Source organism: Ranitomeya variabilis, chromosome 1 (genome assembly GCF_051348905.1).
Source record: "Ranitomeya variabilis isolate aRanVar5 chromosome 1, aRanVar5.hap1, whole genome shotgun sequence".
Taxonomy (NCBI): Eukaryota; Metazoa; Chordata; class Amphibia; order Anura; family Dendrobatidae; genus Ranitomeya; species Ranitomeya variabilis.
This window is the reverse complement of record NC_135232.1, coordinates 70,080,985-70,102,521: the sequence shown is the minus strand read 5'-3', so window position 1 is coordinate 70,102,521 and position 21,537 is coordinate 70,080,985. Positions and strand designations below refer to the sequence as shown.

General features: G+C 43.8%; 1 protein-coding gene across 3 annotated transcripts in view; it reads right to left on the bottom strand.

The window, feature by feature from the left end:
* Nucleotides 1-765: 765 nt before the first annotated feature.
* The window catches only part of DHX29 (DExH-box helicase 29), an 84,958-nt gene continuing 64,186 nt past the window's right edge, over nucleotides 766-21,537 (bottom strand). For 2 of the 3 annotated variants that reach the window (XM_077284996.1, XM_077285005.1), the window contains exons 17-28: nucleotides 17,764-17,884; nucleotides 15,480-15,564; nucleotides 15,051-15,139; nucleotides 11,831-11,959; nucleotides 8,962-9,037; nucleotides 7,142-7,366; nucleotides 6,196-6,332; nucleotides 5,590-5,680; nucleotides 4,380-4,685; nucleotides 4,118-4,249; nucleotides 3,573-3,669; nucleotides 767-1,041 (exon numbers count right to left, since the gene is read on the bottom strand). In XM_077284996.1, the coding sequence (XP_077141111.1) occupies nucleotides 992-1,041; nucleotides 3,573-3,669; nucleotides 4,118-4,249; nucleotides 4,380-4,685; nucleotides 5,590-5,680; nucleotides 6,196-6,332; nucleotides 7,142-7,366; nucleotides 8,962-9,037; nucleotides 11,831-11,959; nucleotides 15,051-15,139; nucleotides 15,480-15,564; nucleotides 17,764-17,884 (1,538 nt within the window). In that variant the 3' untranslated portion in view covers nucleotides 767-991. Of the gene's footprint in view, nucleotides 1,042-3,572; nucleotides 3,670-4,117; nucleotides 4,250-4,379; nucleotides 4,686-5,589; nucleotides 5,681-6,195; nucleotides 6,333-7,141; nucleotides 7,367-8,961; nucleotides 9,038-11,830; nucleotides 11,960-15,050; nucleotides 15,140-15,479; nucleotides 15,565-17,763; nucleotides 17,885-21,537 lie in introns of all 3 variants that reach the window. The other variant, XM_077285013.1, reaches the window with a different exon arrangement.

Sequence of the window (21,537 nt, the reverse complement as noted above, 5' to 3'; positions counted from 1 at the left end):
TCTAAAATAAATTAAACCAATTGGTAAATGACATAACGAGAAAAAAAAAATTGAAACGCCACAATTATGTTTTTTTTGGCTTCCCCAAAATAAAATGCAATAACAGGCGATCGAAACATTGTATCTACCCCAAAAATTGTGTCGGTAAAAATAGTTTACAGGTCTCAGAAAATGGCGACAAAAACATTTATTTGTATAAATTTCAGATTTTTTTTCACAACTTAAATTAAAAATAAACTATACATGTTTGGTATCTGCGTACTCGTACTGACCTGGGGAATCATATAGTTGGGTCAGTTTTACTGTATAATGAACATGGTGAAAAAAAAAAAAAAAAAAACAATTGAGGAATTGCACTTTTTTTTTTGCAATTTCACCACACTTGGAATTATTTTCCCATTTTCCAGTACACTATATGGTAAAATCAATGTTGCCATTCAAAAGTAAAGCTCGTCCCGCAAACAATAAGTCTTCATATGGCTATATTGACGGAAATATAGAAAAGGTTATGGCTCTTGGAAGAAGGGGAGGAAAAAAGAAAATGGCCCGGGGGTGAAGAGGTTAAGGGTCTCCTATGAAGCCCAGCCACAAGTTCTGCTTCATAGGAGTACAAAGATGGCAGGAGGGCTGATCGGCTATGGATATCGGTGCGTCATCCTGATAATGCCTCCAATATGCCTGTTAGTGATTGACAGTGGCATTTTTTGGGTTAAACAGCAGAGTTCGCTGGTGGAAGTGGTACTGACATAGTCCACTACAGCAGATATAAATATGGCACTCTGTTTTATTTGAAAAGCATTAAATCATGAACAGATGAACAGAACAAAGTGATTCTTAATATTCTCCTCAACGCTGCATGCAACATTGATAAGAGGAAGAAACCTCGTCGCACATGGCAGAGCTGAAATACCACAGGATTTAAATGTCCGCGTCTCTGCCGGGCTAGTGACGTCTTCGTACAGCAATCCTTGGGATTGGAATCATATCGGCTTCACTTTTCTATTTTGATAAGTTCCTTGATGACTTGTAAAATCTCATCGTCTGTAAAATACCAAGACAGAGACTGGAAGACATTGCTACAGAGTAAGAAATCCAGTTAAGAGGAACAACAGGATAAAGTCAAACCCCCCGACAAAATGGGCAGCAAGTGACCGCGCCGTGCTCATCCAAGGGCCGGGTCTTGTATTGGAGCTCAACCATTCATGTCAATGATGCAAAACCACTATCATCCCATGGACACCCGCAAAACTCAACTAAAACCATTTATATGTTCATATAGGGGACTTGGCCCCTATAAAAATCTGACTTGTAGTGCAGATTTGTTTTATAACAAAACAATAGTTTTTTTTTGGAAATGTAAATGGTCCTCGGTGCCCCCTTGGCGTGAGCAGAAGCTTGGTGCATCGTTCCATCCCCTCAATTAACATCCTCCGCACCTCTCTGTATGCTGATTGACAGCGTTTGTTTTGGAGAAATCTCAGCCCTGCACACACTGACACTGCCGGGACCAAGCACACAACAGTGTCAGTGTGTGTGGATACGTTCTCATCCCTCTCCTGTCTGCACCGACTGCACACAGGATCACACTGTAGCGGGCAGCTGATGCTGACAGGAGACAGGGATTAGTGCTCTCCCACACCAACACTGTGTGTGTGCATGTGTTCAGCTCCTGCAGTGTCAGTGTGTGTGGATACGTTCTCATCCCTCTCCTGTCTGCACCGACTGCACACAGGATCACACTGTAGCGGGCAGCTGATGCTGACAGGAGACAGGGATTAGTGCTCTCCCACACCAACACTGTGTGTGCGCATGTGTTCAGCTCCTGCAGTGTCAGTGTGTGCAGAGCTGAGGAATCAATTCCTGAAAGGCTCTAAAGCGAGAGCTGTCAATCAACAAAAGAGGAAGTGCAACATTTTTGTAACTGAGGGGGCGGAAAGATGCAGTGAGCTCCTGGCCACGCCAAGGGTGCACCAAGGATCCCTCATTCACATAGCTAATGAAAAAGCTTTATAAAACATAATAAGTTAAATCGATACTGCAGGCATGATTGTATAGGAGCTAAGTCCCACCTGTGTGAATGTATAAATGGTTTAAAATAATTTTTGGGCGTGACGGACTTCCTTTAACCTATTGATCTGCTACTGTGCCTCATTTATTCATTGTATGAATATGAGACACAGCACAATTTTGGAGGTGTATACATGTAAAGTGTTCTTGGATTTTCCTGCTCTATAAATCTTCCTCAAAGGGGTATTCACACCACTAACACCTAACTAACTGTCACTATAAGAGTGGTCATAACCATGGATACCTAAGCTACTGCAATGCCCTGTACTTGGGGTAAACAACATAGCTAATCTAAAGAACTATACTACATTTCTAATTCAGGGTAGTTCTTAATATTATTATTACACCTACTACATATTGGGATAGGATCTTGGAGATGTTAATACCCCTTTAATCGCTGACTTAGCTTGTAGCTTCATTTTTCCTGTAGAAGAAGCAGCTCAAATCAAACTTTCAATGCCTACCCTACACTGACCCCGAGTAGGGTTGGTGTGAATCAGTTTGCACGCCCTGGTCTATCAGCAATGTTAGTAATTTGCAGCCGCAGGAAGAGAGTAATCCTAAGCCGCAGGAAGGGAGCCTGGAGAACCGCTTCTTACCTGACGGCATTCACAGCTCTCCTTTTGATTAGCCGGATTGGTGCGACATCATCGTTGAAGTGTGACCCACAAGTGACGTCGCACTAGGCCGGTTCATCATCAGAAGAGTGGCAGATGCCATCAGGTAAGAGTTGGTTCTTCCACTTCCATCTAGCGGCCACAGACAACCGCCATACCTCAAGGACTGGACGGGCAAATCAATTCACACTAACATTAATTTGCTACGGAATTTCCCAAAAAGTTTGGCACCACCAAAATCTGCTGGTTTTTAAAAACCCTATTTGCTCGGAACCAGTAAAATGTCAAGGTCTGTTATCTTGCTGGAATTTTTTGGCTAGCAAATGTTTTAAAAAATAATATTAATAATAATTATAATGAAAAAAAAAAAACAAAAAAACAAGAGTATTATTCTCACCTCGCCCGTTCCCGACTGGCCCTCCACTGACTCCAATATATATATATATTTTTTAGATTTAACTCTTTTGTGCCTGCGACAATGATCAGGTCAATAAAGAGAAGAAGACAACAGCCTGAGGGACCGAGCCAGGGATGGATTGTGGTGGCAGCGGGACAGGTGAGGGGTGAGAAGGGAATATTTGTTTGTTTTTTGTAAATGTCTTTTACTGGCAATCAGGGCACAATAGATTCACATGAAATAAATTGAATGCAAATTGAATTTCTCCTGGACAAATCTGCCCGAATGTGAATGTCATCAGATTGATCTTCCAGTCCTGAGGTTGTGTCCCCCATAATTCACTCCTGGTTCAGCGCCTGTTCACACACTGCTCCGGTGATCGGCCTTCTGATGGTTACATCACAACGATATACTCTTTTCAGGCTGGGGATGATTATTACTTTTTTTTTTCTTTGAGTACATGCTTTCATGTAAAATAATGCAATAGTTACCTTCAAGAGACATTTTGGGGTTTTGTAGCTTTTTCTTTAGGACAGATTCAATTAAAACGCGCAATTCCTTAAAGATGACAGCGATCTTTACAGGAGCCTGTGTGGGGAAACAGAACGAATGCTGTGACAAGACTTCCTAGACTTGAATACACACGTAGATACAAGCTACATACATATTTCACCAGGGGCGGGGAGGCTAAATCATTTTGTCCTACTACAAAGGGGAGAGGCTTCTGCTGCAGCCATACACCAGACAGTGAGGATGAGTAGGGGGACATGGTAGTGCTCCTGAGTGTCACAGAGAAAATTTCTTTATATATTTCTCATTTTTTATTGTAATAAGATACAAAATTTGATCAAACAAACGCAAAAGATTAAGGGAAGAAGTGTCAGGGTAGATATTTTTTCTGTATCTATTATAAGATGTGTACGGAGTTGTTAGAGGTCATAGAAAAAACCCATATACATACCCATATTCCCATATTACTTTATTTTCGGAAAAAAAACCACACAAAATACATTATGGTACAAATCAAGTTTAATACCTGAAACTGGATCCAGTCGTCTACGGTCAGCAGTCGCTCCCGGTGTTGTACAGCGATATCACCTCCAAACAGAAGTATCGGAAAGGGGGACACCAGAGTTGTTTCTCTGAGGAAGACCTTGGAATATTTCACCTGGGAAGATCCCGAAGACACAATGAAAGTAGCTATGGTGTAAAATAGGCCTTTACGATTCCTGATGCTGTGAGATGCTATGGACGGCACCGACATGTCCACTATATAAGCAGACTGACGCTCGTCTCACCTTCTCCTGGTACAGCAGCCAGCCATAGGTCTGGAGGTCTCTGTTCACAGACGATGGGTGCACTTGTGCTTTTCCTTGCGCCGTTTCCACCATGCACGCCAATTTCTCGGAGATATCCACGGATTTGGTGAACAGGATCTTCCCGACGTTGTCATACAGACCAGCGGCCAGAATGGCCTTAAGAAGTGACATCTCCTCTGTAGACATTTTTCCTTTCTTGTCCAGAGTTGATTGAACGCCATTTGTGGATCTGGAGCATTCGAAGCCTGCTGCCCTCACCAAGCGAATCAACTCCTGCTTCACATCCTACAGGAATTAGTAAGACATGTACTTTACAGAAAGCATCCTGCACCGTAGCTGTATGAAGATCGGCACGGGTGTACACAGGATATATTCAGAGGCAAACTGTCTGATCCCCACGCAAACCACAGATTTACTTCAAAGTAATGAATGACTCTAGAGGTTAGGGTTAGTTCCCAAATCTCATCCACATGCTCCACAGAAAATCCTCAGCATAAATTGACTGGTGCTGCGGATGTGAAATGTGCAACATGTCAATTTACATGGCGGATATCGCTGCTGATTTTACATGTGCACCTCCTGCTTCCCGCAGCATCACTGGCGCCTCTTCTGATGAGCAGGCATCATGTCATGGAGGCCTACTAGTCAGAAGAGACGCAGGAGGTTTGCTGGGCTCTGGTCCGGCAGCCATGGACTAGCAGTATGGCCATTGGGCAAGGGTCTTGCATGTTTTGCTTAACTGTAGGGACTTGTCCTCATTTATTTTTATTCATTATACCTTTATGTCTTTTAAATGTTATTTTACCTGGGTTTCCGGTCTGTTCTTATTCCCACGCTCATGATCTTTAGTAAAGATGTAATCTTTTTTTTTTTTTATCTTTACATGCTTGGATTTCTATCATGTATCTGCTTTTTCTGATTCCTTGATCTCCTTTTAGCATTTCAGAAAAGAGGACACGTAGGGGACGCACATGCACGCGGCTACCTCCATTGTAGTTTATGGGAGTTGTGTAAAGAGTCGATTGTTTCATAACTACAATTAAAATCACTGGATGCATGAACGGCCATCACAGCTTTCCCAATGCTGTTATCTTGGGTACATCCTTGCACCCATCTTGATTTATGGTACTATTAGTCCATTCCATCTTAATACTCAACATACTATTAAAATGGAAAACCACTGTAATACCTCTATAGTTAAAAGCGCCTTTCTGTTTAAAAAGTTCTTCCTACAGTAAGTCATCTCTGAGCTGTAACCGTCGGCTCGGATCATCTTCCACCTGTGAAGACAGAGGGAATTTCTAGCAAGAAACACATCTATGTGATGAAGGATGGGATAACACAATCCTATAGACTACAAGAATCCTACACATGTATATATACAAAGTCCAGTTAATCTGATATGCAAAATATAGGTCTACAAAGCAGTGGACAGGGTATATAGTACGGCAGTGTCTGTAGCGGCCATCAGTGCAGAACACAAGTCTTTTGGAGTAAAATCCATCGATGTGACTCCAATAGAAAGAAACTGCATCATCGGAGATAGCTTATTCCAAAGTGTAAGATGACTGATTAATGCATTAACAATTAAGCTGCTGCGACATTCACAATGGAGCGTAATGATCCCTACGTGGGGACCCTAACACTATCACATCTTTCCGTCAAAGAGGCGGTGACTTCAGTAATAGAATTTTATCAAGATATAACTAAAATCTAAATGTACAAATCCTTATAGTCAATGAGGCATTACTTGCTCGTAGCCCAATACTTTGTGATGTCTCCAATGAGGACTTACCCCATGTAGGCACTGAAGATGGTGAGATGATCAGAGTTAGCCAGAGCCATGGAGGACTTTGCCACGTCCGCTTCATCCTTTCTACCAATAGGTGTCATGAATGGAGTTTTCTCAGTCATGGTGGCAGCCAACGTTGCCTGTCACAAGGGAACAGTCATTAAAATGCAGCTGCCCCTAGAGTTAGGAAGCCATCAGTGATGAAGTATTGCTCATGGGCTTAGTACTCAGACAAGGTCCATAGACTTTACAATAATGTCGGATGTGCGATCGAGGTCTGTGAGATGTTCTTCATCAGAGGTCATGTACACATGAAAATTCACATTCTCTTGGTCCGGCATTCTAACTCTGATACTCCATGACATCTGCATCAGGACAGTGCAAACACGAATGCCAGCATCCTGAGGGCCTGGCACCATTGCTAGACCTCGGCACATGGTGTGAACTTCCTAGGCTGGCACTCGAATACCTGCATCCTGGGTGCAGCTTGTGACCACCTGCAATAATGAGGCACGCAACAGACGACCAGGATGCCATGACGTGGAGGCTTAGTAATAGTAGGAAGCCCTCAGGATGGCGACATCTGTGTGCTGGCCGAGGAAGTTTGCAGGACGCTGGACCAGTAATATTTTTTCTCATTTCTAACGTCTTGCCCAAAGTTTAGTTCATAAGGGAAACGGGCGCTCGACAGAAGTGTCTGACAGCGACCTCCTCCCCTCTCTCCAATGAGAACACATGCTCAGACGGACCGAGCGTGCATGTCTATGGGGCGGCTGTGTTGTTGGCTGAATGCTCAGCTATTAATTCCAACTTTAGAACTTTTTTTATAACATCTGGACAGTGGAAAAAAATGTATTAAGATTGGAATTGCCAGTTACCATTGTAAGATCTGCTGTTATATGAACCCGTCTTCTCATGTGACAGAAAAAAGCCAATTAGAAATTCTTACCACCGCGTCCAGGCAGCCGAAAATAGCCCCAAATATCAGCATCTTTCCGATCTTCACATTGACCGGCAGAGCGGCGAGGTGCTGACCTAGCGGGGTGAGCTGGGGCTGAGCGAGCTCGCAGGCTCCGATCTTCCGCAGTAAGCTCATGGCGTTACTGATGACGAGGAGCTGTGGAGGGTCCAATGCCTTCAATAAGAAATCCTCCGGAGAGCCGAGCTCACACTTCTGGAATTACCAACAGAGGAACAAGAACCATAGTGTGCAATAAACACAGGACCGCTATTACATAGAACACTGATTTCATTAGCCTTGGGTCTTAAAGCGTTTATTCATTGTATGAGATTAGTAAAAAGGCTGCTTTCATGATCAGAAACAGCGCCACTTCTGTCCATGGGCAGTGCCGGGTACTGCAGCTCAGATTGACAAAAGCAACATCTGCATATGAGGGGATCCTGCATGCTTTAGGGGTCAGATTAACTGGCGAGCAGTTTTACATGTGACTGAGTGATTACAGATTTTATACTAAGATTTGAGCCATGGAGCGTTGGTCCTCGGCTTATATCCAAGCCAGCAAAGTATTTATATAATCTTATTGCTAATAGTCAGGCCGGGTTCAAGCCTCCATCGCTGATTCTGTCATTTTCACCGAAAAGAACAAAAAGCAGCATGTGGCGCTAGTTCCTCCAGTAAGATGATGGACGCCGCCATAACAGAAATTCAACAAACCCAATCATAGGCGCTGCAGTCTGTCGGGAGCCATTTGTGTCCGTCGTGTGATGGATCTGTTTCCAGTTATAGGAACAGAAAACTGGTTTTCCTAAAGGTACCGTTACACTAAATGACTTACCAACGATCACAACCAGCAATACGACCTGGCCGTGATCGTTGGTAAGTCGTTGTGTGGTCGCTGGGGAGCTGTCGCACAGACAGCTCTCCAGCGACCAACGATCAGGGGAACGACTTCGGCATCGTTGAAACTGTCTTCAACGATGCCGAAGTCCCCCTGCAGCACCCGGGTAACCAGGGTAAACTTCGGGTTACTAAGTGCAGGGCCGCGCTTAGTAACCCAATATTTACCCTGGTTACCAATGTACGCGCCGCTGCCGAGAGCTTCCCTGCACTGACTGTGTCAGCTCCGGCAGTCAGCTCTGCTTTACGGCCGGCGCTGACACAGTCAGTGCAGGGAAGCTCTCTGCAGCGCGGCATTAGCAGCGCTCCTGCCGAAAGCAGTTTTAACTCTGTGGACGCCGGGGGACGTGACAGACATCAGAATGTGAGTATGTACTGGTTTTTTTTTTTACTTTTACAATGGTAACCAGGGTAAATATCGGGTTACTAAGCGCGGCCCTGCGCTTAGTAACCCGATATTTACCCTGGTTACAAGTGAACACATCGCTGGATCGGCGTCACACACGCCGCTCCAGTGATGACAGCGGGTCATCAGTGACGAAATAAAGTTCTGGACTTCTAGCTCCGACCAGCGATATCACAGCGGGATCCAGATCGCTGCTGCGTGTCAAACACAACGAGATCGCTATCCAGGACGCTGCAACGTCATGGATCATTGTCATTCTCGTTGTAAAGTTGCTGAGTGTGAAGGTACCTTAACGCAGGCGTGAAACCGGCCTTTAGCTACAGTCTCCAGATCGAGCCTGGTTTGTAGTGTGAATATTGGCTGATAAGGAGGACATTCTGTATTTATCATAGGGGGAGACTGCAGACGCTAACCACCCGGCCGTTACACCACGTCTACACGCTGGAGGCAGCGATACATTACGTCCAGGCTTCTGCATTGTGATTAGTAATGTGGCAGACCTCACCATGATGTGGAGACACAGTTCCTCTAAGGGGACCCGTAATATCTCTGGCACGGAGTAATCCATAAAGCTGTGAAACCTGTGAGGAGAAACATGCAGGTCACATTGATCGTGCGGTACATTACAGGAGACGCGGCTGGAAGGAGGATCGATAGTCCTGAGGAAATCTAAGTGTTCCCCAAACAGCCGCAGCCATGTACAATGACAAAATCACACTGACAGCACACATCACCGCTGCAGCCATTCACTGAGCTCACTAGCCATACCAATACATAAACGACAAGCTGCTGAGCGACTGTCTGCAGTGGTGACGTGCGCTGTCAACATGATGGTATTGCTGCAGCCAAAACACAGACAAAGGCAGCAGATCCGGGCAGAGAGAGTACTACCTGTTATTGAGATTTCACATAACTGCTGTTTGGTGATTTTCTTAAAGCGGTATTCCCATCTCCAAGATCCTATCCCAATATATAGTAGGTGTAATAATAATAATATTAGCAAATAACTCCAATTAGAAATATAGTATAGTTCTTCAGATTCGCTATGTCTCTTACCCGTTGTGCAGGGCATTGAAGTAGGTTAGTTATTCCACGGTTACAACCACTCATATTTGTTGTTAGTGGTCATAACGTAACCACGGATACCTAACCTACTGCATTGCCCTGCACAAGGGGTAAAATGTTCTTGGATTTTACCGCTCTATAAATATTCCTTAAAGGGGTATTCCCATCTTCAAGATCCTATCCCAATATGTAGTAGGTGTAATAATAATATTAGCAAATACCTTGTCCAATTACAAATGTAGTATAGTTCTGATTCGCTATGTTGCTTACCCCATGTACAGGGCATTGCAGTAATTTAGGTATCCGTGGTTGTGACCACTAACAACTAACTAACTATAAGAGTGGTCGTAACCATGGATACCTAAGCTACTGCAATGCCCAGTACATGGGGGTTAACTACAGAGAATCAGAAGAACCATACTACATTTCTAACTGGAGGTATTTGCTAATATTATTATTACACCTACTACATATTGGAATAGGATCTTGGAGATGGGAATACTTTTTTAACCCCTTATATACCACCTCTATGCCCTTGGCTTGTATGTATGCGACCTAAGTCACGTGATTTACTAATATGTATTGTGTCCAAACAGATACACATAAACATAGTAAGGCCATGTTCACACTTTGCGGTTTTTACCGCGGATCCGCGGCGATTTTGATGCTGCGGGTCCGCAGCAGTTTCCATAGCGTTTCCATTAACATGTAAACCCTATGGAAACCGCAAACCGCTGTGCACATGCTGCGGGAAAAACCGCGCAGAAACGCAGCGGTTTAAAACCCGCAGCATGTCACTTCTTTGTGCAGAATCACTGCGATTCTGCACCCATAGAAATGCATTGAACCGCCTACTTCCCGCATGGGGCTGTGCCCACGTTGCGGGAAGTAAGCGGATAATGCGCGGTTGCTACCCGGGGTGGAGGAGAGGAGACTGTCCTCCAGGCCCTAGGAAGCATGAATAGTGTAAAAAAAAAAAAGAATTAAAATAAAAAATGATGCTATACTCACCTCTCAGCGCTGCCCGCGGCTGTCCGGTCAGAGTTGCTGTGCGAGCAGGACCTGTGGTGACGTCGCGGTCACATGACCGTGATGACGCCACGGTCACATGACCGAGACGTCACGAAGGTCCTTCTCGGCACAGCAGCTTTGGAATCGGACCGCCGAGTGCAGCGCCGAGGAGATCGCGACGTCAGAGGGTGAGTATAACCAATTTTTATTATTTTTATCATTACTATTGATGCTGCATATCGCTGCATATGCAGCATCAATAGTACAGGAGTAATCCCGCAGCGGAAACCGCGGAACAAACCGCGATAAATCTGCAGGGATAACCGCAGCGGTTTTGCCCTGCAGATTTATCAATTCCGCTGCGGGATAAACCCGCAGAGCACACCGCAAAGTGTGAACATGGCCTAAAACACCAATACATTTAAAGGGGTTGTCCACTACTTAACGAACCCTTGCGGTGTGTTGAATAAAATAATAAAAAGGAAACCTTTACCTCCTCTGCTCCAAGTGCCGCTGATAGGCCCGAGCGCTCTCGTGACATAACCAAAGTCACAAAATCACAAGTGAGCTCAATCCGGGAGGTAAATCTTTTTTTTCATTCAGCAAATGTGGTGCAATCAAAAGTGATTGATCAGCAGTGGACTACCCCTTTAAAACCCATTATTACTCCTTACATTTCTCTGGCATTAGTAGAGTATAGCAACTTTATAATTTACATGCAATGCTGTCCACAAGGCGCCAAAAGACGCGCCCTTCAATACCATGGTTTCCTATGATTGTTTTTTAACGGGTCTTTTGAAAAATGAGAGCAGGAATCTTGTTGGTTGCGATGGGCGGCTCCTCCACCCTCTCTAATCCCAGCTTAGGGGCCACAGTGACAATTTTTGGAAAGTCTATTTAAAGGAACATAACCCCTCCGTCTTACTGGTGAAACGCACAGGACGGCCCCTGGGAACCTGCGCTACCGAAGAGCCGCCGTACAGTACTTGGGACGTGGCCAGGATTTTGGACGACCCGCGTCTTGAGGAAAGCGTGCAGGCAGGAGAAAGCTTGGTAAAAGCTCAGTAGCTTCCACAGCACAAGGAAAGCCGAGAAATAGAAGGAGGCAGAGAGTGAGATCCTGCTAAGAAAAATAACTGGATGTTTTTTTTTTATACACCCATCTATAGTGGGCAACCTAAGAGAGTGCAAAGCTGGTGTTAACCCTTTAGGACTAGTCAATGTAATAAAGTTTAAACTATAACTTCAGATAACATTAGTTGCACAAGAACCAGGATTTCGTGAACGATCCTCTTTACCTTTCTTTGGTGTACAGTCGGAAACAGAAGCCGTCGCGGACCCGTCCGGCCCGTCCTTGCCGCTGCAGCGCGCTGGCTTTACTTATAAACGTCTCCACCAGAGAACTCATCTGACTGCTCTCATGATACCTAAAAGGAAGGATCCAGAATCACAGCTTATTAAAATACAGCACATACCATTCTTCCATCTAAATCTTAAAAAAGGAGCAAAAACAACTTTTCACCATTATCGGAATGGATACACAGCTTTCCCTGCCCCCGACCAGTAAATCAGCACAAATATGCAGCAATCGTGTTTGAGGGCCTTTTTATTTGACTATTTTAGGTTGAAATGGCCAAAAAAATAAAAGGAAAGTTTAACCCCTTAACGACCAGAGATTTTTGGTTTTGCATTTTCATTTTTTGTTCCCCTTCTTCTCGGAGCCATAACTTTTTTATTTTTCCATCAATATGGTCATGTGTGGGCTTGTTCTTTGCGGGACGAGTTGTACTTTTGAACGACACCATTGGTTTTACCATGTCGTGTACTAGAAAACAGGAAAAAAATTCCAAGTGCGGTCAAATTGCAAAAAAAAGTGCAATCCCACACTTGTTTTTTGCTTGGCTTTTTTGCTAGGTTCACTATATGCTAAAACTGACCTGCCATTATGATTTTCCAGGTCATTACGAGTTCATAGACACCAAACATGTCTAGGTTTTTTTTTATCTAAGTGGTGAAAAAAATTTCCAAACTTTGCTAAAAAAAAAAATAGTATAACCAAATAACCTATAACTCTCAATAAGCTATATAAAACAATACTTTATTAATTAAAACCATAAAACACAACCACAGACATACCAACACTAACAACCGTGCTCTCTAGCTAATGTCCTATCCTGGGGACACTGGATGCCTACTGCCTAGCAGTGGAGGTTGGCACCCTACATATAAACGAGATTGGCGCCCCCACTCAACGACGACTTACCCTAAATCTCCTATTACTGCCCTATATATAGATGTGTAACAACCGGGCAACCAAATATCCAACAGGAAATAAGATTAGGGTAAATAGATATCAGTAATCAGAATTACCCACTGGTAAGTAGGGCAAAAAATATATATATGTTTTTTTGATAGGGTGAGAGACACAGACATACAAAGTGCAAAATTAGTGCAGAATAAAGTGCTAAAAAAGTGAACAAATATTCCTAGCTAAACTGCTCCCTAGCCTCAGTACCTGCCTTGCTGTGGAGGTTGGCACCCTACTGCACAGCGGAATTGGCGCCCCCACTCTGCGACGGCTGTCCCTTGGATACCCTGGGGTAGCTCAAAGCAGTACCACAAACTCATATAAGTATATTTGATAAATTTATATCAGGAAAGGCAGAAATAGATGAACACACTGATTAAATAATCAGTACCACATGCCACAGGCTGACAATGCACCTATAGAGTGTATAACCAAATCAAAGATATCACAACACTCATATATATAATTCCATATGAATTATTTTAGAGAGACAGTTCTCTCAAAGAGGCTGTTATCCCAAGAGACCAATCATATAACACTTCCATACATCAAAGCCTCCTGATGATCCGTAAGGTGAAACGCGTAGAGGCGCACCATGACATCTTCTGAACTACGATGAGTACCCTTTCTAGTCTACTGCTCCATTGCACTGTTATTCATATATATGTGCCAAAATAATCTTGATAAGAACTATAAATGAGGCAGATAGTCCCATATAAGAGTGTTATATGATTGGTCTCTTGGGATAACAGCCTCTTTGAGAGAACTGTCTCTCAAAAATAATTCATATGGAATTATATATATGAGTGTTGTGATATCTTTGATTTGGTTATACACTCTATAGGTGCATTGTCAGCCTGTGGCATGTGGTACTGATTATTTAATCAGTGTGTTCATCTATTTCTGCCTTTCCTGATATAAATTTATCAAATATACTTATATGAGTTTGTGGTACTGCTTTGAGCTACCCCAGGGTATCCAAGGGACAGCCGTCGCAGAGTGGGGGCGCCAATTCCGCTGTACAGTAGGGTGCCAACCTCCACAGCAAGGCAGGTACTGAGGCTAGGGAGCAGTTTAGCTAGGAATATTTGTTCACTTTTTTAGCACTTTATTCTGCACTAATTTTGCACTTTGTATGTCTGTGTCTCTCACCCTATCAAAAAAACATATATATATTTTTTGCCCTACTTACCAGTGGGTAATTCTGATTACTGATATCTATTTACCCTAATCTTATTTCCTGTTGGATATTTGGTTGCCCGGTTGTTACACATCTATATATAGGGCAGTAATAGGAGATTTAGGGTAAGTCGTCGTTGAGTGGGGGCGCCAATCTCGTTTATATGTAGGGTGCCAACCTCCACTGCTAGGCAGTAGGCATCCAGTGTCCCCAGGATAGGACATTAGCTAGAGAGCACGGTTGTTAGTGTTGGTATGTCTGTGGTTGTGTTTTATGGTTTTAATTAATAAAGTATTGTTTTATATAGCTTATTGAGAGTTATAGGTTATTTGGTTATACTTTGATTCTCTCTTGACCTATAGGCATTATTTACTTCTGGTTTATAAAAAAAAAAATAAAATAAAAAAAGGCGCCATTTTCCGATACCCGTAGCGTCTCCATTTTTCATGATCTCGGGTCAGGTGAGGGCTTATTTTTTGTCCGCCGAGCTGATGTTTTTAATGATACCATTTTGGTTCAGATACGTCGCAATGTCGCGGTGGCCAAAAAAATGTAATTTTGGCGTTTTTACTTTTTTTTTTCTCCCTACACCGTTTAGCGATCAGGTTCATCCTATTTTTTATTGATCGATCGGGCGATTCTGAATGCGGCAATACCAAATATGTGTATGTTTGATTTTTTTTTTTTTTATTGTTTTATTTTGAATGGGGGGGAAAGGGGATGATTTGAAGTTTTTTTTTTTTTTAAGACATTTTTTTTTTTACTTTTGGCATGTTTCAATAGTCTCCGTGGGAAACTAGAAGCTGCCATAACCTGATCGTCTCTCCTACATACAAGTGATGACCAGATCGCCTATATGTAGCTGAATTACTCACTTGTTATGAGCGCCGACCACCGGGCACGATTCCAAAACAGCTGACATGTGCAGGGAAAGATGTGGGCTCACCGCCGGAGCCCACGTCAAAGGGAGGGAGTCCAACATCGGCTGATGTCAGAAAGGGGTTAAACAAAACGGATGTAAGTGTGTCACCTATTTTCCTTAGTTCTTCCAGCATCCACGACAAATACCACATCTGGGATGGTGATGCCAGTTTCAGCAATGTTTGTTGCCAGCACAACCTGTAATTAAGAGGAATGAAAAGAATAAATGCCATTAAAGATTAAACTTAATTATATAAGAAAAACTGCTATGAACAGCATTTGTATCGCATGACCATTAGTGATGAGTGATAACCTAACAAACAGGTAATCCCTGCATGTGTTGCGGCTGTCAAACAGATGTGAGACATGCAGGCGCGGGGACTCGCGCATATTCTTCGAGCACGCCAAAGACACTCGGTTAAGCACACGAGCATGGATAACACCTTATCTGAACACGTTCGCTCATCACTAGTGACTGTGTATAGAACCAAAATAAAACATCTGGGAAATCTATTTTGATTTTCCTGGAAATTTTTACCTTTCTTGTTCCTGCTGGAGGAAGTACAAACGCTTCTGCCTGGTCCTGACTGGAAAGGATGGAGTGCAGCGCTATCAACTTGTACCTTAAAAGTAAAAAAAACAGACAATAATTGACCCCAACAATGTAGTCTCAGATACATGACAGGATGTGTAAAACAGCTTATCAACAGTACCATATGTGACATCCTTTAAGGAGGACCTGTCACCAAATCAAAAAAGTGGCCAGTTTTTGCTCTTACTTTATTCCTGCTGCTCCTCTGAGTATTCCAGTTTTTTACATCAGCCATACTGTTCTAGAGATATAGGCCTTTTTAGTTAGTGTTACTTTGTATGGTCTTTACAAGGGGGCGTGGCTCACGGCAGCCATAAGACACGCCCCAGAGGAACTTGTGAGCACTGCCCCCTTGGTAAAAATCCAGCAAAATAAGCTCTAAATATAGAAGGTTCATATCTCTGGACTCGTATGGTGGATTTACAAAAAGGAAAAAAAAAATGGTGTACTGAGGGGAGCAGCAAGAATAAAATAAGAGCAAAAACTGACTACTTTTGACCTGGTAACAGGTTCTCTTTCAAGAAGAGTGTATTATGAAAAATCTCTAGCGCCAATCCCAATACAGAGCCGTTCTGGAATGGCGCCTTAGTGATCATTCAGGACAGTTTGTGGATCTGGCTGAACAACTACCCAACTAGTCTGCAAATAGTTTAGCCTGGTTTCCTCTATAAACAGACTGCCCTGTGTGACACAATAGGCTACGTGCTCATGAGAGTTACTGTAGAGTGCCATGCATTTGCACGCTCTGCTTGGTACAGTATGCACGTGGTTACAATAGGAGGGTGGGAAAAGGCTGCTGCCAAACACCTTCTGCAATGTCAAGCTGATGCAGAGGGAGGACTTCAAACACTACTACTGAAGCCTAGAAATCTAATCATTTCATGTAGTTATACGATGTAGTAGAGATGAGCACAATGATTGGCACTACCCTGGTCCGGCGCCCACTTCAAACACTCCTTGGCAGCTGGACCAGGACAGTGCAGACATGAATGCCAGCGCCCTGAGAGCCTGGTACCATTACTAGACAAAAGAGGGGAGAAGCCAGCGCTGCCAATGGTCAGAACGCAATACATAAGGTGCACATGCACATATTGATTTCTAACTGTATTTCAAAATGAGACATTTAGCAAACAATTGATCAATTCTTTGAGCCACCCCACCACGGCATTCTCATAATGGGGCAGTCCTACTCTACGTTTTTTATATTCGCTGTGCTATAAAGGCCTCCTAAATGTATTAAAAGCAAGACCACATTAAATGCAAGCTGTACCTGAAGCGTTTCTGAATCACTCCCATGGCGCCAGAGGGGCAAGCGCAGATAAAGGTTGACCGGGTCCAGACTTAGACATTTCAGGTCCAACCTCCACACTGCCCAGCCAGCACCACAGATAAAAGAAAGAATTGATCAATTGTTTGCTGAATGTCTCATTTTGAAATACAGTTAGAAATCAATATGTGCATGTGCACTCTATGTATTGCATTCTGACCATAAGCAGCGCTGGCTTCTCCCCTTTTTTGATATTGGTTTGTGGCTGACCACCACTGTTGCCGTGCGCGCTGGGTTATGTACGCCATTCTTTCTGTGTTTTTTGTGATTGATAGGCTGCTGTACACACATACAGCAGCCCTGCCCTGCCCTAGGCTTTGTTTTATTGTGCACCTGTGTCCAAGCCTGTCTCACCCTTTATCTGTGGTGCTGGCTGGGCAGTGTGGAGGTTGGACCTGAAATGTCTATGTCCAGACCTGGTCAACCTTTATCTGTGCTTGCCCTTCTGGCGCCATGGGAGTGATTCAGAAAAGCTTCAGGTACGTTTGCATTTAATGTGGTCTTGCTTTTAATACATTTAGGAGGCCGTAATGGCAGAGCGAATATAAAAAAAAGTAGTGTAGGACTGCCCCATTATGAGAATGCCTTGGCGTGGCAGGGTGGCTCAAAGAATTGATCAATTGTTTGCTAAATGTCTCATTTTGAAATACAGTTAGAAATCAATATGTGCATTTGCACTTTATGTATTGCATTCTGACCATAAGCAGCGCTGGCTTCTCCCCTTTTTTATTTTTACCATTACTAGACCCCTGCGACATAGTGTGAAGTTTAGTGACTAGGCCTCACACCATATCAGCAGGAGCCGCCCAGAATGCCGGCGTTCACGTGTTGTGCACTGCCCTGGCCCAGCTGCCTCGCAGGGTGGTGCGTATCTCTACAACGCAGTTTTCTATAGTCCATTACCTCCTCCTGTCATTAAACCTCTTGTCAGAAGATAGAAGGTCATAAAGTTGCTGAATATCAGCCAGGCCGGGTAAGAAGATCAGCACGGCTCCCTCTACATTTCTGTACTGTGGACTTCTGTCTGGTGGAAGAATAAAGCAGAAAATTGAGTAACAGAGCAATGACATTGGAATAAAAGTCCTAAAAAGACTGAGCAGCAAAAGGGGGAACATCAATGTCCTGTCATGTTTTACCGGTACACAAAAAAATCAAGCAGTGTAAACAGGCTCACAGCTGATAAAAAAGTAAAACGCTGGTTAGTTGGGAGAAAATATTTTTAAAGGAAAGGTGCCGCATTTTATTTTTTGTATTAAAAATGATTGTTTATATAAACAATTATTTTTAATACAAATTTACATTTTTTAACTTTAACATTTTTTTTATTATTAATTTTTTTTTCAGCCACTGGGCGCCGCCATTTTGCTTTGCAGGAGTGTAAGTGTAGCTGCACGGCACTTTCACTCTGCATTTACGGCAGCCCAGGGCATAGAGATCTGCAGTCGGGAGCCGACTCTATACCTACCATTATAAGCTGCTTTCTGCTGTGTCTGGCCACGCCCCCTGAGCCGTCCACAGCACGGCAGAGGCAGGAGACCAGCGCCATCTTCCTGGAGCTCACACTGCCTCTGTGGGCTCCAGGCCAGCTTTCCAGGATGATCGCAGGAGCCCTGCAGTCATAGGAGGAGGAGGAGACCATGGACGGGAGGGAGAAGCACTCAGCAGGCAGCCGTGAGTATCAGTGGGGAGGGGGAGAGGGAATCTAATCCTCTCCTTTGTGGTGCTGACTCTGAGCAGTTATCTCCTCCCATGTATGTTACTGAGCTGTGTATCTACTCCTCTCCTGTGTGATACTGTCTTAGCCATGCATCTAATCATCTCCTGTGTGATACTAACTGAGCTGTGTACCTAATCCTCTGTGTGCTGAGCCATGCATCTAATCCTATACTGTGTGATACTATGCTGAGCCATGCATCTAATCCTATACTGTGTGATACTATGCTGAGCCATGCATCTAATCCTATACTGTGTGATACTTTGCTGAGCTGTGTACCTAATCCTATCCTGTGTGATACTGTGTGTTGAGCCATGTATCTAATCCTATACTGTGTGATACTGTCTGCTGAACCGTGTATCTAATCCTATCCTGTGTGATACTGTCTGCTGCGCCGTGTATCTAATCCTGTGTGATACTGTGTTGAGCCATGCATCTAATCCTATACTGTGTGATACTATGCTGAGCTGTGCATCTAATCCTCTCCTGTGTGATACTAACTGAGCCGTGTATCTAATCCTATCCTGTATGATACTGTCTGCTGCGCAGTGTATCTAATCCTCTCCTGTGTGATACTATGTTGAGCCGTGCATCTAATCCTATACTGTGTGATACTGTGTGCTGAGCCATGCATCTAATCCTATACTGTGTGATACTATGCTGAGCTGTGCATCTAATCCTCTCCTGTGGGATACTAACTGAGCCGTGTATCTAATCCTATCCTGTATGATACTGTCTGCTGCGCAGTGTATCTAATCCTCTCCTGTGTGATACTATGTTGAGCCGTGCATCTAATCCTATACTGTGTGATACTGTGTGCTGAGCCATGCATCTAATCCTATACTGTGTGATACTATGCTGAGCCGTGTATCTAATCCTATCCTGTGTGATACTGTGTTGAGCCATGTATCTAATCCTATACTGTGTGATACTGTATGCTGACCTGTGTATCTAATCCTATCCTGTGTGATACTATGTTGAGCTGTATATCTAATCCTATACTGTGTGATACTGTCTGCTGAGCCGTGTATCTAATCCTATCCTGTGTGATACTGTGTGCTGAGCCATGCATCTAATCCTATACTGTGTGATACTATGCTGAGCCGTGTATCTAATCCTATCCTGTGTGATACTATGTTGAGCCGTGTATCTAATCCTCTCCTGTGTCATACTGTCTGCTGAGCCGTGTATCTAATCCTATCCTGTGTGATACTATGTTGAGCCGTGTATCTAATTCTATCCTGTATGATACTGATTGCTGAGCCGTGTATCTAATCCTGTCCTGTGTGATACTGACTGCTGAGCTGTGTATCTAATCCTCTCCTGTGTGATACTGTGCTGAGCCGTGTATCTAATCCTATACTGTGTGATACTGTATGCTGACCTGTGTATCTAATCCTATACTGTGCTGACCTGTGTATCTAATCCTCCTGTGGAATACTGACTGCTGAGCTGTGTATCTAATCTGCTCCTGTGTGATACTGTCTGCTGAGATGTGTATCTAATAATCCTCTCCTCTGTGATACTGACTGCTGAGCTGTGTATCTAATCCTCTCCTGTGTGATACTCTCTGCTGAGCCATGTATCTTATCCTATCCTGTGTGATACTATTACAGAGCCGTGTATCTAATCCTATCCTGTATGATACTGGCTGCTGAGCTGTATATCTAATCCTATCCTGTGTGATACTGTCTGGTGAACAGTGTATCTAATCCTCTCCTATGCATTCCTTTCCCCCCTGCATGTCTTTCCCCATTGCACACACAACTCTATGCGTGTGATAACAGGAGCTGCAGGGGTCATGCTGTATTATGGCATTATGTGAGATCTATATGACGGTATTATGTGATCTGTATGGTGGTATTATGCTTGATCAGAATTGTGAGAATTATATGGTGGTATTGTGTGTGATCTATATGGCGGTATTATGTGAGATCTATATGGCGGCATTGTGAGAAGTATGTGGCGGTATTGTGTGATCTATATGGCGGTATGCGAGAACACTGGCGGTATGTGTGATCTATATGGTGGTATTATGTGAACTGTATGACAGTATTGTGTGATCTATTCGATAGTATTGTGTGTGATGTATATGGCGGTATTATGTGTGATCTATATGGCGGTATTATGTGAGAACACTATGACCGTATTATCTTCAGAAAGCGGACCCATTCTATGGTGGTTCTGGCTGAGCACCTGCACGCGGGTCTGGGGTAATAGAGGGGGCAGCATGACCTCCAGTTAGGTGCAGTCAGGGCTGGTGAGGCAGCTTTAGAGAGGGGTCTCATTTTTATCGTTACTATATGGCTACATTTCCCCCCAGCGTCACCCCAGACTGCGCCTGTCGTCTCACTTTCACACATCGCCAAGACAGGATCCGAGGAGCCCGACGTACCGACGCATGCTGTGAAAGAAATGCCCGACGTGGGCAGCGGAAGCAGTCTTACAACGCTTCCGCTGCCCCATTGTAAGGTCTGGGTAGGAGGGGGCGGAGTTTCGGCCGTGCATGCGTGGTCGAAAATGGTGGGACTCGACAAACAAAAAAAGTTACATGTAACTTTTTTTGTGGCGGCGGTCGCACGACGGTTGCGACGTGTGGCAATACATCGCAATGCGTCGGTAATGTTAGTCTATGGGGAAAAAACGCATCCTGCAGACAACTTTGCAGGATGCGTTTTTTCTCCTAAACCACGCATTGCGACGTATTGCAAACAACGCTAGTGTGAAAGTAGCCTAAGGCTGCCGTCACACTAGCAGTATTTGGTCAGTATTTTACCTCAGTATTTGTAAGCCAAAACCAGGAGTGGGTGATAAATGCAGAAGTGATGCATATGTTTCTATTATACTTCTCTAAGTGTTCCACTCCTGGTTTTGGCTTACAGATACTGAGGTAAAATAGTGACCAAATACTGCTAGTGTGACGGCAGCCTTACTCTGCAGTCACCAACAAAATGGCTGCTCAC